Here is a 12,968-nt window from a genome sequence, read left to right on the forward strand (position 1 = left end):
TACTTCTAGATATATTTCAATTACTGCTATCTTTGCTTACTTACTTTGTTTTATTACCTTTAGGATTTCTGATTTAAGTAGGTTTGGAGAAGATTCGCTTTTATATTTGTATACAAAATTTTACTGGTTATTCTCTGCATAGAGTTGTTGGGCATACGTTTTCCAGTGTTGTTCCAGTTTATCCATGGATCTGTTAAATACCTATCCATTCTCTAGAAGCTGTCTCAGTGTGAATCTATCATTGATTTGTTTGCCCTAAAAGCGGCTAGGGTTTCATAACCTGCTTTTTCGATATATGTTTTCAAATTCGTCCATTCATCATTTATATCTGATTTCTTAGATTGTATTTTCACATATTGATTTAAGAATCTTTTACTCTCTTATTTTATTCTTGTAAGAATACATTACATACTTCTTCTCGTCTGAGTCATATAAAATTTCTTGTCTTTTTTCGACTCAATATTCGAATGCAGTATATTCTCGATCTTCATCCTCCATGTGTATATATAAATATCTTTATGTGTAAAGAAAGCATTCCTGATGTTTAGTTAGTTCTCGGTAGCGAAGTAATGCTGTTAATTATTATAAGGATGAAATAAAAACTACGTTAGGTATAAAACGTCTATATTTCCTAGATTATATAAACTCAACACTAGATATATCGTCTAAATAATTATAAACATGATGAGAAATACACTAAAATTATACATAAATTAAAAGTTAACAAAAACGATAATATGCTTAAGAATTAGGATCAAAGAGAACTATCTAAAGGCATGCGCACTTGATAAATACTTGTTCATTATTTATTAGTGCTTCAATAGTACATTTTTCAACCTTATAATATATAATATGTAACCTATATATTAAAGTTTCTAAAAATTGCTAATTTGGTTCGGAATACTAATTGGTTTACCGTTATAATAAGCCAAGGAAAACGCCACTACAGACTTTTAATTTGGCATTAACAAGTTCTAGTTTAAGTTGGGTGAAGAACAATTACTTTGTTGACTACCTTTACAATATATATTAATACTAAACTTGTTGCTTCGGTGACATAGTGTTATTGCTCCGTGGTCACAAACTAGCAATGACATGTTGCTGGTTTTTGCTTGCAGTATGACAGTTATTGTGGTGTCAAGATGACATTTGACAGCTACAGTAATATTCGTGAACCTACACTACAGAATATTTGTATTCTGTGTCTACATATTCTTGTATCGTTAATCACCAAATTAAAGTTGTACGGAACTAATACAACATACAAATTAAAATTATGAAAATGTATTATTATTTACTAACAAGACGAATGAAAACAAGTTAAATGCAATATGAAGGAAGTGATAAGTTAATACATGAATGTTGTTTTGGTAAAGTTTAGAGCATGTACTGAAAAGTATCGGTTGAAATCGGATAGGTATATATTTGTTGATGAGGTTATATTATATTTAAATTCATTTTTAGTTTTAATTGAACGATAAATAAAACGTGGTAGGTATATTCAACCACTTCATTGAATGTCCCAGATAACTGTTGGTTCCCGACTTGTGTGACAAGTTTTGCTATCAACTATCAAGAAATTTGCCAACTGTAACAATAAAAGGACATTGTAAATTTCTTAAAATATTCTTTCCAAACGCCAGTTTTATAAACAACTCACTGTTGTTTCTTATTTAGTCTGTCATACAGATATATTTTATTATTTTAAGAAGTTGTAATCGCGTTTTTGTTTTTCTGAACAAATAGACCAAAAAGGAACTCTGTATGCAATCGTTCTTTATTTTTATAGTTAAGTTGTAAAGTAACTCAGTTATATCACGATCTTTCCGTCAACTGTCAAGAAATCTACCTACTAAAAATATTATTAAACTAAAATTATGAGATTTTATCGTGTAGTTTTTATTTTTATTTCGGTGTATTTTCTGAACGTTTATTCAATTCCAATCTTAATCGCTTAGATATATTCAATTAAAATGCCACCTTACATGATATAACCTCAAAACTATTTCTATTATATTTATTTACGAAAACATTGTTTTTTCCGGATGTGTATTTAATTTAGCTTAGTTTAAAACATTTGAATAAAAACTGATACTTTTCAGTACACGCCGTGGAGAAATTGAAGCAAAGAATACTCAAGTTTCCATCGGAAATGAATACAAAAGGATTCCTTGTTTTTTTAAGAAGGATTTTTCGAATTTACACGTTTCCGTTAGGTGTATGGATTCCATTTCCGTTGGTTAGGGAGTTTGCATTTCCGTTCGTCAAGGGAGTTGAATTTCCGTTCAGTGAAGGGGTGGATGTGCCGTTTGTAAATCCGTTTGTCATGGGTTTGGTAGGGGTAGTAGCGGGACTGACGATCGTGTAGGTTTCTCCAGTTACTGGATTGCGTTCTGTAAAAGAAAAATAATTGAAACGATACACGTTTACAAAAATTTAAGGGAGATTAAGAAAATATATGTTTTGAAAATTTATAAAATATTATATATTTTTATTATTTATTAGAATCTTAAGGTTCTCTTATATGATATATATATATATTTCTCAATAGAAAAAGGTGTACAACAGGGTTGTGCTCTATCACTCACCCCTCCTTTTTAATTTTTACTCTGAAACGATTTTCGATAGAGCCTTAAGTGACATGAAGATGGAATCAAAATCAATGGACAGACTATTAGTAATCTTCGCTATGCTGATGACACAGTCATAATAGCTGATAGCCAAGAAGCGCTACAACGACTAATAGATAGAATAAACACTGAAGGAGACGATTGGGCTTGAAGATTAATATAGACAAGACGAAGGTAATGGTGGTTAGCAGAAAACGAAATATGCAATTAAATATAAGAGTAAACAATAAAAACATCCAAAAGGTCCCCAAGTTCAGATATCTCGGTAGTTGGGTAACGGAAGATACGTAGCAGGATTGAGCAAGCCAGAACAGCATTTACTAATATGAGAACCTTGCTAAGCAACAGCAGCCTTAACTTAACGCTTCGATATCACTTTGTAAAATGTTAAATTACTCCATACTGCTATATGGTGTAGAAACCTGGACCATAAAGGCCAATGTGATGAACCGATTGGAGGCCCTTGAAATGTGGGTATTTAGAAGACTACTTAATGCCCTGGACAGATCACATAACAAATGTCGAAGTATTAAATCAAATGGGCAGAGAACGAGAATTGCTTCCAATAATAAAAGGAAGAAAACTGCTTATCTGGGTCATATATTTCGAAATTCCAAGTACCAGTTCTTAAAGCTTATTATGGAAGGGAAGATAGAAGGAAAACGGTGCATCAGAAGAAACAAATACTCATGGCTTAAAAACATAAGGGATTGGACAAACCTCGATGCCCATGCACTCTTTAGAGCCACACAAGACCGAGAGGAGTATGTCAGAATTGTCGCCAACATCCACTAATTGGATAGGGCACCATAAGAAGAAGAATACTGTTAAATCACAGTGGCGTACGGATTTGCCAAATAAGGAAACTTGCTGCAGATTTGAATGTGTGCATATGGAAAATCAAAAAAAGGTGGGATCGTTTTCACTCTATAGCACGGTTGGGTGGGTCAAGAGGGCAGAAGATTTGCACAGAGCAACAAGTGAGGGTGTTCGTAGATTATCTGAGAGAAGCTAGCGAAGGACAGCGTTTAAAGCAACTGAATTCATAAATTGTGCAGCTGTAACGAAACCTTTTTTGACTGAGGATCACATTTCATTTTATTTTAGCTGCGCTTTTATTTTTGTTCTCTAAAATTTAATTTTCTTATCAATCTAACGTTGGTCTAACTAATATGATAAGGAGCTCTTTTATCTATACAAATCTATACATTTTTGTGTTAGTTTCTACCTAAAAGAACTTTTTGTACAATACCTGTGTAAACTTTTGAAGTTTTGGATAATTTGCAGTCCCAAGACATCACTCCATTCCCTGTTACTGGATTGCGGTTGTTTACATCTGGAAATACACAATATATATTATATAATTAAGTTAATATATAAAAAATATTATATTGTAAAATAAAAGTAATTCCATTTTTTTTACGTAATCCGATAAAAATTGAAATAACAAATTTTTAATTAACGTTACAACTTTGAGACCTTAACGGGCTTTTTTACGCAGCATGTACCAGTCAAGGGAAACCAAAATACCATGAATAATTCTACTATAGTTCAACAGTATACTCGAGAGGGTGACACTCTCAAAAACGAAATCTAACACCGTAAAACATGAACTATACACCACAATTTTAGCGTTGTCCTTATTTCATTATTTTTTTTATGGTTCAATTATGTTATTAAAAATTAATTCCATCGTGATATCCCTGTAGGTACCTTTGTCATTTCGTGAACTTCTTATATTCTCATTAAAATCATTTTATTTATAAAGGAATAAACTGCAATTTATTGATATGTAATATTTTATATTAGTTTGGTGTTTTGACTCCCAATACGGTAATCTCTTTAAAAAAAATTATTAATTAAGAAATTATGTTAAAATGTAAATTTTTATAAATTGGCACGAAGGGCCAATTGGTAAACATTTACAGGTTAACATAATTTTTTAATTTAGAGGACAAGTAAGGGCCAGCATCTAATTGTCGCCCGTATTGGCTGCGACAATAGTTTTCTGCAAAATGGCACGTTTGAAAGAAAACCAGGGACTATCAGAAAGACATTAACTCCATATGCTTGGAGAACATTCTCCAGTGTGTAAGTAGTAACTAGGTCATAGTAGTCGATAATTCTTCTTATCACAGCCGCCTTGTTAAACGCATTCCAACGATGACTGTCACTGACAGTGTCCTGTCAAGAAGCCTTATGAAGTTAGTACCAGATCAATATTTCGAGTAGCATTAGATAAAAAAAAATATTCGACTAGTTGTCGACGTCTTACGAGAGCATTACTATTAAAAATGAGGATTCAATATATATTTGCATTTTTAAAGACATGTTCATATTTATTTTTACCCATTTATAAATTGCTATTCGATACACTATCTTAAGTTACTTAAGTACAAGGGGCTAAACTTCTTTTAGGTACCAGAAACATACGTTCTAACTATATAACTTAACTTAAAATATTACCTTGTTTAGTCAACGATCCTCTTCTGGGGTGAGGTCTCTTGTTTTCGGGTGAGCCAAATAGTTTGTTGAAGGAATCGTTACTTTGTAGGGATCTTCTTGGTGTAGTATGGCCGTTTGTTTTGTTACTGTTTGGTGGGGTACATAGCACATTGAAGATTTCACTGCTTTGGTTGGAAACTCTGGAAAAATAAAACAATATCAGAACTATTATTTATAAATCAGGAAGTATAAGAGTATAGTTACATAAGGAAGTATGTGACAGCAGGAGAGAGAAATTCTCTCTCCTGCTGTCACCCACTATGTAGCTTCTTCAAATTTAAAATTATTTTAAAACTGTTTGTCCTTTGTCTAGTGTTGTATAAATGTATTATTTAATATTTATGAGATTCCTAAAATTATTGGATAGCCTAAAATTTTGACTAGATGCTCTGAGAGCGAAAGTACTTTGCAAGATTTAATAAAAAACTCTGTGTAAATATATATATATATATATATATATATATATATATATATATATATAAAACATTATTAAAATTTTTGATTGATGATTTATATCACACCTTTCAATTTTGTTATCTCAGGTTTTACTCGTGCTTCAATATCTATACTTTACATTGATGGGTTAGGTCCAAAGAATAACGGAATAAAACAACATAATATGATATAAAAATAATGTAATAAAATAAACTGATTAAAATACCTCCAAAAATTATTAGCATACAATGTTTATCAAACAAAATTCGTTCTACGTACGTGAACCTTCAATAATGCATGGATAATATAACACAACTACAATCTAAGATACAGCTTATTATTCTACATAAACAAATCAAATAATATTCAGTGTCCTTCCTAATGCAATTTTGATATAACGATTGTACCAAGAAAAATTTGTATGAATTATCCAATTCTCTCCACAGCTCCGTGTCCCCTCTCAGAACAAATTTGATCTCGACTATCGACAACTTATGCACACGTTACTAATATGATATAATATTTTTTTACCCAAAATTCTCAAATTTAATATATTATGAATGTTTCTCCCGTTGAAACGCTTCCTCTGCCTTGAGTTGTCCAATTCCTTGTTCCATGCAAAATGAACTATCAGTTCCCAGCAGCCTCCTATGTAATTGGCAATATTAAACAAGATATTGCAATTTAGTGTCTTCAATGCTCTCCTTCGAATGCACGTACCTTTCCAATGATGCCAGCCTCTTTTCCTCTCGCCAAACTTAATCTTTCGTTCCGAAATAAACAGCGATACGTAGAATACAAGTAGGAAAAGTTTACTTACAAATTTGTACCAGATCAGCTACCGTCGGACACAATTACTTCACCAACTCACAACTTATTCTTTATCACTTACTACCCTTGGATACCACCTCGAAAACCAACCATTCACTTTAAGAAACTCGAACTAACTGACTCTCTCATCTCCTCTATCCATTCATCCAACCTCTCATTATACACAACCATCACCACTTTCCAAATTCTCGGCCAATCAGAAATTTGCATACCACTCCCACATAAAATCAGAAATACCTACAAACTTTCCTAATTCATATTATTTCTACAAGGTCACTTAATTTCTACTGGGTATTTACATATTCCGAACAATCATTTATTTATTAACTATTTCTATTGTCCTTTTCATGGCGCAAATCCGGCTTACGGAACACTTTATGGCTTATGGGGAAAAACCATCGTTAACTTCTCGTCATTGTACCCGCACTATTTCACTTGTTATATTTATACAAAAGATTATTTATGACTAAGATTACCTTCGGTTAATTCCAGGCAGCTCGGAGTATGTTTTTTATTTTCTATAATCTTTGAAATATTGATTTCATCGTACATTTAATATTTTTACCCTTCAATTTTTAATACCACAAGAATATATATATATATATATATATATATATATATATATATATATATATATATATATAAGATTTTAATTGTAAAAAGTATAAACTATATTATATCCATATCTCGAGATTAGTATTCTCCTGATACGCTTATGATTGCACTCTAACATATAATCACAGTTACTGCTCTAATCATCATGGCTAGTACTCATTTTTCTTGAAACTTGTAATTAGTAACAGTGAGTAGGTGCTTTTAAAATAAAATTCATAAGAGTGCCATGCAGCACAAATTAGCCCCGTAACAACTGAGTAAATATGCACAGTGAGTATGCACGGCGAAAAGAATTACGTGCACATATTGTTTCATGGTACGTGAGCCCTGTTAATTTCATATGGTCAATTATAATCGGTCATCCTTTGGTGCCCGTAACTTACTTTACTTTTTGCGACCGGATATAACTACCACTTTTTTGGTACTCTTATACTCGAAATAAATACGAGGCTTACAACAAAGGAGCCATCTAGAGGAAGTGGTTTAGCAGAAACAAATTTTCAAAGAAATCAATTTCTTTAAAAAATAAAAATCTCTTTTGAAAATTTTCGTGCCATGATTTTATACGATTTTAAATTTGTTCTAAACAACAATGCATGCTCGATTTTCTTGATAAAGCACCAGACCCATGTATTGCTCACGAATGGTTTTAACAATTGAAGCGTGGACCCACCAGCTTCAATGGCGAATTCCGTGAAGGATGTCCATCTACAGCTATTGTCCCAAAAAAACATTGATGCTGTGTACGGCATAATTGAAACAGATCAACATGTTACCTATCATAATATTTTTGCATCATTAAACTAGACATGAGTCAATGATAAATAATTTTGCATTATCATTTGGTGGTAAGAAAAGCGTGCAGTCATTGTATTGTTAATAAAATTTGACTGTTGTCTACAAGACTAGACATACTCAAACGATTTAACGGACGTGTTGATACAATTTCAGATAATGGTAGAACCATCAATACTAAATGGTATAAAACCATTTGTTTGCCAGAAGCCATTCATAAACTCCGAAAAAACAACCAGAACCATCATACCCTCTTACATCAGGACAATGCCAACTCTGACATGTCCTATATATAACGTCAGAGTATTTGAAGACGAAAAACATCGATTTGGTGAGCCATCCTCCCTACAGTCCTGACCTAGCGGCGTGTAATTTTCTTTTGAAGTCCATCCTTCCTTTGCGCCTGAATGAAAAACAATTACCTGACGCCTTATACGTTTTAAGACGTCAGATTAGGCGGTCAAAGCATACAGCAATCTTATTTCTCATATACCTATTTCGAACTGGCATAAATGCTTCGGCGATTGGTTTGTTCGAATGCCAAAGTGGATTGATCTTTCATTTCATCATATGTGCAACCAATTCATCATTTTAATTTTTAAAATATTGTAATTAATTTAGCAGATGTTAATACACACATTAATACATATTTTGGTATAGCTGTATTATAATTTTGTAACTAAATATTTACTTAATTATTATTTAATAAATATTTTATGTTTTATTTCTTCAATTTTGTATATTCAAATGCCTAATTTTTTTTATAAAAATTGGTAATGATTATATAAATCTAATTCTATATGTATATCTTCCGATATATAAAATTCGTAGGCTTAGCACGGCCCTTTTAAGAGACTTTCATTCTAAAACCCCTACTGTGTTTATTGCTTGGTTTACCGCTTAACAAAATTACGCATAAGTCAATGCACTGTATTTGTGAATGTACCTTACCTGTTTCGTCAACACAAGTGAATATCCTTGACGATAATTGAAGGGCTTGGTGCAAAAAAATGAGATTTTCGCTGATTTTGACTCAAAAAATACTCAGCATCGTTTGCTGCATGAGCCGTCCACGTATAATGTATAGTTGGTTGCCTATCCTTAAGTGACTCATTCTTGCGCCAAGCAATTTGTAATTTTATTGAGAAAATCGATTCTATTGATCGCAAAAAGCGGCTAAAACTTGTTAAAGATGAGTAGTTTTAAACTTGTTAAAGATGAGTAGTTTTGGGAGTGTTTCTGGCAGCGAAAGTGATCATTTTGGTGATAATAGTGATGATGATCCTGAATAGGTATTGGAAAGTGATACTGGCCAGAAAATACAGTGAGTAAATGTTTTGGTTCTTTTTTTGGTTTTAGTATTTATCTAAGGCTGTTTAATGGTTTTTACATAAGTAGAACCAGCTACTCCTAGTTATTCTGGAATCACAAGACGTGAGTTCAAAAACAAGCATATTACTGCAGAAAGCGATTCCACCAGTGACTCCTCCAGCAGCGAAAACAATGAAGGTAAGAATCATGCCTTTTTTTAACCGTTCATAACTTCTAAACGGCTGAACCGAATTTCTTGAATCAGAACTAACAATAGGTAGATATTTTACACTTTTGAGTAAATGATCTTTCAAATTAAAAAAACTAAAGCAAAATCGGTTTATCCGTTTAGGAGCTACCATGACACAGACAGATACATACTGCACACTTACACACATTAAAATAAATTATAACCTCACTCCGTTTTACATCGGGGGTTAAAAAAAACAAAAACAGAAAAAAACAATTTTGTTCCTTGTTTCGTAGAAAAAGTAGACGTAGTTAGACGTATTTTTGGGTTTTACCATGCGCTCTGTATATTTTTTTAATTTTTTTTAGATAATACCAAAACTGATGCATCCATAAGGTCAAAAAAACTAAAGCGTTTACCTTCAGGATGGAAACAAAACAGGCGTAAGCTGGCAAGGAATAGTGGTCAGCAGTACGTCACTACGAAGGGAATAGTTATTCCTCAGAAAAGGCAGGGACTTAGATGCACATGTAAGAATGAGTGTTTCGATAACTTTACAGAGCTGGAAAAAGAAGAAATTTTTAACAAAATTTTATACAATGGGGGATAAAAATATTCAGGATAGTTATGTAGGTGCGCTTTTGGATTTAAAAAAAGTATCTAGAAGGAGAAAGGCTACCATTACCGAAACGAAAAAAATTTCATATAAGTACCATATGAAAGTACGAACAAAAAGTTTTTTACTTTGTCGTATTACTAAAAGTCAAATTCAAAAAATTTTAAATTTTCGAGCTACTGGAAACCTACCTGACAAAGATTCAAGGGAAAAGCATCATAATCGGCCTAATAAAATACCAGATGAGATAGTCGCTACTCTCAATGAGCACATTAAAAGCTTTCTTTTACGCAAGTACCATTATTCTCGTAACGAGTCGTAAAAAAGATACCTTCCAGCCGATCTTAACGTAAAAAGAATGCATGAACTTTATTTGCAGAAGTACGAGTCAGAACAATACACTTTGTTAATGAAGCACAAAAAAATTAATCCTAAAATAACTTATGATTTCTATTATAGATATTTTAAAGAAAATTTTAACCTGTCTTTGGATATCCAAGAACTGACACGTACTCAACTTGCGATGCATTGAAAGTGCAGATAGAGTCTGCCTCAACTGAGGAAGAAAATAATAGGTTGAAAGTTCAAAAACAACTTCACTTGCGAAAAGCGCAAGCCTTTTATAATGACCTTAAAGAAAAAACAGAGCTGGCAAAAGTTGACCCATCTATTGAAACAATCTGTTTTGACTACCTACAAAATCTACCTGTACCCGTCTCAACAACAGGGGAGATATTTTATGAACGGCAGATTTTGGTATATAATCAACTATTCCATTCGTGCAAAAAAAATCAGTCGGTTAATTACATGTAAGATGAAACTACTTATATCAAAAAAGGGTTGCATAGAGACTACCTCGTATTTATGGCATTTTATTAAAAAATATATATACGACTAAGTAAAAACCTTTTATATATATTTTCTGACAACTGCGCTGAGCAAAACAAAAATGCTGTAATGGTTCATTTGTTAACAGTTTTAGTTAATAATAAACGATTTTTAAAAATAGTACATCATTTTGCAGAGCTAGGTCACAGCTTTCTACCATGTAATCGTGACTTTGGTACTATAGAACAAAAAAAGCGCAAAGAAGAAATATTAAATTTGCCTGAAGGGTGGTACTCTATGGCTATGGTAGAAAGCTGCGGTAAAAAGTTTGTTGTTGAACGTGTTACACAAGAAATGATTTTTGATGTTAACTCATTTTTGGAGGTACACTTTAAAAAGACTTCAGTTGTCACGAAAAAACCATTTACAATATCCAAGTACAGAATATGTATTTATGATTCTACAATGCTAGAATATGTGTGCGTTACAGAATCTCACAATCCTAGGTGTGTAACCTGTTACCCTTTATTTAAAATCCCAGGTGCATTCATAGGGAATTCAAACGAGATGTACACCAAATCTTCGAGGACTTTAAACAAGCTTACGATTCTGTTGGCAGAGAAGCGTTGTGGGAGACCATAGTAGAAATGGGAGTACCTGGAAATCTGGTACGATTAGCACAGGTGAGCACAGATAATGCTTCCGCACGGATCAGAATTGGTAGCATTACATCGGAGGAATTCCTCATTGACACCGGGCTTAGACAAGGAGATCCTCTTGCCCCTTGCTATTTAATTTTGCACTGGAACATGCGGTAAGGAAAGCTCAACCACAACTGACAAATGGATTTGCCGCCCAGGGATCAAAAATACTATTGGCGTTTGCGGATGACGTGGACACAATTGCACAATCCACCAGAGATGCAAAAGAAGTTTTCACCCTAATCGAAAACGGAACCAAGAAAGTTCGTCTGAAGGTCAACGAAGACAAGACCAAGTACATGGTGGTTACGAAGAACCCAAGACCAAGGGTTAGACAAAACAATTAATGAATACAACTTTAAAGTCGTTAAAGAATTCAAGTACCTGGGAGCGATCATAACATCTGAAAATAAATATGAAAAGGACGTGGCAGCCAGGATCATTGCAGAAAACAGGGCATATTACTCATTAATGACCGTACTTAAATCAAAAATCCTATCAATACCAGCAAAAATAAGAGTGTACAAGACAATAATTCGTCCCACAATAACTTATGGAAGCGAGACTCTGAACTAGCGGGAAACGACAAAATTACTGGTACTGGAAAGAAAGATACTGCGGACTATCTATGGGCCTTGCAGAGAAGAGACAAGAGGAGAATGGAGAAGAAGACACAATGATGAACTCCAGACAGTATATGGAGATGAAAACATAGTAGGCTACATTAAAGCAAACCGAATAAGATTGGCAAGCCACGTACTAAGATCGAGTGACGAAAGACTCCTGAACGCCACATTCTGGGAAAGGCCCGATGGCAGAAGATCAGTTGGTCGCCCAAGGAAGAGTTGGAAGGACGCAGTAGCCAGTGATCTATGCAAAATGGGAATACAGCAATGGGAAATAGCTGCTCAGGACCGACAACAATATAGGGAAATAGTAAACGCGGCCAAGACTCACATAGAGTTCTAGAGCCAAATGATGATGATGGTACATTCATAGACCTAAATACGATTTCATTTGCATATATAGAAAAACTCTCACTTAAATACAAGAAATACAACAGTATTATACCAATAATACAACAATATGTACCTCCTGCTTATCTTCCTTTTTCGACGCTATTACACCAGAACAAAATGATGCAGATAGTGATTATGACTAAAATACACTATATTTATCCACCATTTTGTATTTTATGGAAACATCACATCATTTTTGTAATGTTTTACTTTAAAAAATATTTTTTGTATATACTTGATATTTTAGTTTTTTCCTCATGTATTTTCCTTAAATTTTCAGTTTTTCTAGATTTTGGGAGCAAAAACCGTCCACGTGGAAAAAATAACTTTATTTTCAAAAATTGAAATTCAAAAAGTACTACATATAAAATCCTTTGATTTTTGTTTTCCACAGAAAATATAAAATTAATAAATTTTATACAATTACGTGATCTAAACGTTTTTTTCATTTTTCCGAAACTTATAAGAACTGCACGTAGCCGGTTTTTGCAC

At 33.1% G+C, this 12,968-nt stretch overlaps 1 protein-coding gene across 1 annotated transcript in view; it reads right to left on the reverse strand.

Annotated features, from left to right (window-relative positions):
• Positions 1 to 607: 607 nt before the first annotated feature.
• Positions 608 to 12,968, reverse strand: part of LOC140443161 (uncharacterized) — a 246,682-nt gene continuing 234,321 nt past the window's right edge. Inside the window, exons 2-4 of the mRNA XM_072534256.1 lie at positions 5,097 to 5,275; positions 3,883 to 3,966; positions 608 to 2,393 (exon numbers count right to left, since the gene is read on the reverse strand). Of these exons, the coding sequence (XP_072390357.1) occupies positions 2,200 to 2,393; positions 3,883 to 3,966; positions 5,097 to 5,275 (457 nt within the window). The 3' untranslated portion in view covers positions 608 to 2,199. The remainder of the gene's footprint in view (positions 2,394 to 3,882; positions 3,967 to 5,096; positions 5,276 to 12,968) is intronic.

This window comes from Diabrotica undecimpunctata, chromosome 6, assembly GCF_040954645.1.
Source record: "Diabrotica undecimpunctata isolate CICGRU chromosome 6, icDiaUnde3, whole genome shotgun sequence".
In the NCBI taxonomy this organism is placed as follows: Eukaryota; Metazoa; Arthropoda; class Insecta; order Coleoptera; family Chrysomelidae; genus Diabrotica; species Diabrotica undecimpunctata.